This window comes from Glycine max, chromosome 12 (assembly GCF_000004515.6).
Source record: "Glycine max cultivar Williams 82 chromosome 12, Glycine_max_v4.0, whole genome shotgun sequence".
Taxonomy (NCBI): Eukaryota; Viridiplantae; Streptophyta; class Magnoliopsida; order Fabales; family Fabaceae; genus Glycine; species Glycine max.
Genome location: NC_038248.2, coordinates 37,289,514 through 37,294,396, shown reverse-complemented (window position 1 = coordinate 37,294,396; position 4,883 = coordinate 37,289,514). Strand labels below are relative to the sequence as shown.

Below are 4,883 nucleotides of genomic sequence, written 5' to 3'. Positions count from 1 at the left end.
CAAATAAAATATTTTTCCACATGTAGCCAATAAAAAAATTTACCTTATCAACAGATCATATAATGAATAGAATGACTAGATAAAAGGGTCAAATCTAGTTAGATGTGTATGTAAATATATTTTACACTTATATTGTATATAAATTAAATTTTTTTCTACTCAATTGTTTTCATTGATGTTTTTCAGTGAATGAAGGGAGTCAACCATCAGCAAAGAAAAATGTTTAAAAATTATAAATATGAATCATGTAACACATAATTGACAATTAATCAATCGATATCACTTTCATCTCAATAGTTGGAAGAAGGTGTCAAGATCAATGTTTTCACATAATCATCAACTGTAAATGTGTTTTGATCATCTCCATGTTGATAAATAACCTGAGCAGTTCTAGCCATGTTAAGAGAAGCCTTCATAACCGACGAAGGCAGAGCGGTTGTGGTCATAGCAAGACCATTTAGCTCTGGCCACAAGTTTTGTATTAGTTGCCTTATATGTTTCCTGGCAACATTTTCATCTGAAAGATTATTCTCCGTCATGAGACACTGTATGCTGCAAGCATTGTCTCCTCTTTCTTGTTCCTCCTGGACATGAAACATCAACAAATTATCGTCACAATGTCCATTTTTTTGTTCTAATATATTATTAATCTAATTAAATATTTTTAGCAAAATGGCAATTAGGATATTTAGGAATTATGATACTTTTGTATCAGGTTAATTAAATGTATATCAGTTACTAACTAGGGAAAAGATGTGTATCTAAATGTATCAATACCCTTGAGGTTCCCAAGTCGTCCCAAAGCCTAAGAATTTCCCCAGAGCAAGAGAAAAGCCTTGGGTATGGCTTCATAATGGAAATGGTTTCCTTTGATAGGGAATCCCCAATGAGAAAAGTTGCATGCACCAAGGCCATGTATGATCCTGAAGAAATCACCCCATTATCCAAATATTCCTTAAAAGTTGGGATGTATCCGTTGTTGAACCATTTGGCTTCTTTTAGAAAAGCTTCAAATATGTCTATCCACTGCACCAATTAAGCACCAATCTCGCATTAACATCCTAATCTTGCCTATAGTCACATACATATTTCGATTTGAAAGAATATTTAAAATCTTACTGTTCTTTTCAAGCAAGCAACAACGGTTTGTCCGTGCTCTTTTTGAATTTTATATGCAATTTCATGGGTGGTGTTAAATAATGCCATATAGCATATCTTCATATATTCAGGCAATTGCTCCATCGCATCAAGATCCCACCTATAAATAAAAAGAAGTGTCATATTTGATTATTATTTTGGCTAATTGAGTTTCACACAAATTCTAGATGCAAACCTTTTGATTGCCTCGGTAAAAAGAACAAGTTCTTCTAATGTGCCATAAGTGTCGAAAATATCATCCATAACTAGCAAAATGCATATGGTTTTTGTAAGTTCAATGCGACAATTTGAATAGCGTGGTTCTGGAAAAGTCCCCACTGTCCATAGGAAGCACTCTGCTGGTCTATCTCTGGCAAAGCCAAGTCTTTCAACAAGTCCCAAGTTTTTCCACCACCTAATCAGATCATAGTAACAATTATATGATGCGTATTCAAACCACATTTTCTTTTTAGATAATAATAATAATAATAATAATGGATTAAAAATGGTAAGAATCAAAGTCAAAAAACATAATTTGAAAAATTAAGTGCCAATTGACCAGATATTTGGACAAACAATGGGATTAACTTTAGACCCAATAAATTAAGTTGTCCAAAGATTATTGGATGGGGTTAGGTTATAAATATATGAAATTTTCTTATTTTTGTATTTTCCTTTAATTTTCCAAACATTAGATGATGACACTTGTAGGATTATCATTCAATTCATTAGGTTTGTTATTTAATGTAGGATTTCAATATATTAAGGAATCAATGAAAATTATGATTGTTTATATTTATCTTCTCTTTAACTTTTAATGGTAATTTTCTCTAGTTTTACTGTAGCGTAGTTATAACTATCTAGCTAACAACATAGTACTATATATTAACATACACTCTTTATTTGAATTCCTCCAATGTCCACCTTCATTCTCATTTTCATTCAAACTAACAACACCCTTTAGTTTAGTTATTTACTATGGTCATCATGTGGAGCTTAAAATTACCTGGAGATTTCTGCTAATTCTTTTTGGTGCATTGATTGAACCATGGCAAAGTCTAACTTTGCCAATTCCATAAGAGCAGGTATTTGGTTAGTTGCTTGGCTATATTTTTCCATGTAGTTCCTGGCTTCTAACCTACCCATTCTTAGGTGCCTTGGAAGTGTTAAGGCTTTGGCAACAAGCTTTCGTAGTTCAGGACTTAGGTGTGGCAGTGACTGGTGTAGATGAGCCTTGGAGAAGTCCATGGCCTGTTGTAGTACTTCTTCACCTTTTGCACCTAAATATGATGCCTCGTATAGACTTAACATACCCCAAATGTCATTGGTGATTGATTCCTTGAAAGTCCCACTCTTGTCCAAAAATTTCTTGAAAACATCTGGACCAATTAATCAACAACATACATTTAATCAAATTAGTTGGTATGTGTAACAACATTAGGCAACTACCTTACAGAGGCTAAATGAGAATAAAAGTTCATAGGAAATAGGCTTGTGAATAAAATTTTATAATATATATTTAATATTTGAACATTACCATCATTCATTCATCAGTTAGAAATACAACAAATGAATTTAAAATCTCGTGTTTTAAAAGGACAAACAAGTTCAATAAAGCTAATGTAAATAATGGTGAATCATGCTACAATTAATTTTTTTGTCTTATTGTCCTTTTATTTTGGAGAGAAAATAAGAAACAATCAATATTCAACACAATTTTCATTTAAATTGCAAATAAGTTTACCAGAACAACTAGGCCAGCCATTATGTCTTTGTAGGCGAAATTGAAGGGCTGTGCCAAAGAGGTCTTGAGTGACATCCCAATCTCCTAACTTTCCAAGTTGTACGTTGATCTCTTCTTTGAAATGATGCTCAATTCCTAACCTTTGGATGGTGTCAATCATCTTCAATATTTTGATTGGATCACTTGAGTTTAGCAACGCCATTTGGCTGTTTCTTTTAACTTGCTCAAAATTGTTTGTCCGAAGATCAATTTGACTGGGCACCTACTACCATCAACATGAGAAAATCCAGTAAAGGGGAAATGGTGAAAATTATGAAAGTGTATCATCACTCTTATGCTTATTCCTAGTTACTTTTATGGAAGACTTTTCTCATAACTTTTTTCCAGTATCAAACAATCCTATTCATACAAATATAAAGGAAGAAAAAAATTAAGAACTCAATTTTCATATATTATTAGTGTAATGGTTTTTATATTAATAATAAATTAGAAATCATCCTAGATATGATTTTTAAAGTCAACATTCTTACTATAGATGACAACTTTATAATTACATACAATATAAGAAATCTTTAATTTATAAGTAGATTTTGATTAAATTCAATAGTTAAAAATAATGTATCCTTAAAGTTGACATCAATAAATTACAGCGGTCTTCAGTATAATGGATTATGATGGGAAGATGGAAAACACAATCATCAAAATCTCTCCTTTTGTTTGGTTTGTCGAATAAAATGAAAGAATGAAAGATAAATAGCAGGGATCATATTAAAATTTCATCCATCCAAAATTAGGTTGAAAAGTGAAAGCGTGAGATAATGAGTATTGTTTTGTTGTAAGACCATATTCAACTTATTTTCTCATACTTCTTTATATATATTTCTTGTACTTTTTAGTTTTTATACAACATTTTACTTCTTTTTTATTATCTTTCTTACCAAAAACCATACATATTATCTCACTTTCTATTTTTTTCTTCTAAACCGAACATACCATTGAAGTAATCCTACACTTCAACCGTGGCTTTGCATGATGAAAACTCCTTGGATCGGGGCCACATAATGTATTTTTTAAGTTATCAGAAAGTTGTAAAGCTAAAAGAATAAAGCAAATTTCTGTTTTTATGAGAATATGGGAGCTTAAATTAACGCCCCCAGACAAAAACAACTACAAAGACATCTATATATAGAAAACATTGTTCATGGTTTAGAAAGAGAAGAAAAATGCAAACAAAAGTACCTTGTTGTCATTGAAAGCAACGCACTTGATGGACAAGTTATTATGAATCGTCCCTCGTTTAGATGTCTGTAACGATAGGTTCCATGGTTGATAAATGGATGGGCATGAAGCAAGTGAGCTTGTAAACGATGAAACTCTAAGTCCTGTAACAGCCATTACATGTGCAGACATTGAATTGAAGACTACTATATATTGTGAAGAGTCATAGGTTTCTTGATGGACTCGCTCAAATACCTTGGCTGCGCTTATATAGACGGTTCTGCCATATCAAATTGACTTTTCTACATTTTACTACTAATACTATCTATAAAGCTAACATACCATTAATTGTGGGTTTGGGCCTCCGGTAACGCAAAATAAATACATGCCGTTCAATATTCCGTTTGACCAATGATGCTACGTACATTGTATTAATGGTTATTTACTCAATAGTTCATACCACGTGCCACGTACACTTCCCTTATTTATTCATATTCCTTCTTCTTTTTTACCACACTTATTCACATTCATATGACTTGAGTTATGATTGCTGAATTCATTTTTATATTATTGTTTATTCCAGTTTTCCATTAATTATAATTTTATCTATTTTTCTTTAAAATTACATATAAAGAGATGTTTTCTTTCATACAAGAAGTTGAAAAATAAAAAATTAACTGAAAACTTATAAATTAGTTGATTTAATTGAAATATGTTTGATAAAGTTAACTAAATGAGGTAAAAAGATATAATTAATATTTTTACATTTTGATTTTATTTCTAG

At 31.4% G+C, this 4,883-nt stretch overlaps 1 protein-coding gene across 1 annotated transcript; it reads right to left on the bottom strand.

Annotated features, from left to right (window-relative positions):
- Window positions 1-210: 210 nt before the first annotated feature.
- On the bottom strand, window positions 211-4,349 carry TPS14 (terpene synthase 14). The gene is made up of 7 exons (NM_001353333.1): window positions 4,121-4,349; window positions 2,882-3,143; window positions 2,144-2,516; window positions 1,334-1,552; window positions 1,120-1,258; window positions 778-1,026; window positions 211-584 (listed from the first exon to the last, which is right to left on the bottom strand). Exons 1-7 carry the CDS (start codon window positions 4,289-4,291, stop codon window positions 291-293), a joined length of 1,707 nt encoding a protein of 568 aa, NP_001340262.1. The 5' UTR covers window positions 4,292-4,349; the 3' UTR covers window positions 211-290.
- Between the last annotated feature and the right edge of the window lie 534 nt (window positions 4,350-4,883).

Coding starts and splice junctions, on each gene's coding strand:
- TPS14 (NM_001353333.1), bottom strand. CDS start 4,291: ATGTCTGCACATGTAATGGCTGTTACAGGACTTAGAGTTTCATCGTTT. Junction 2,517..2,881: donor TGGCTGGCCTAGTTGTTCTG/GTAAACTTATTT, acceptor TAATTGGTCCAG/ATGTTTTCAAGAAATTTTTG. Junction 585..777: donor ACGACTTGGGAACCTCAAGG/GTATTGATACAT, acceptor TTTCATGTCCAG/GAGGAACAAGAAAGAGGAGA.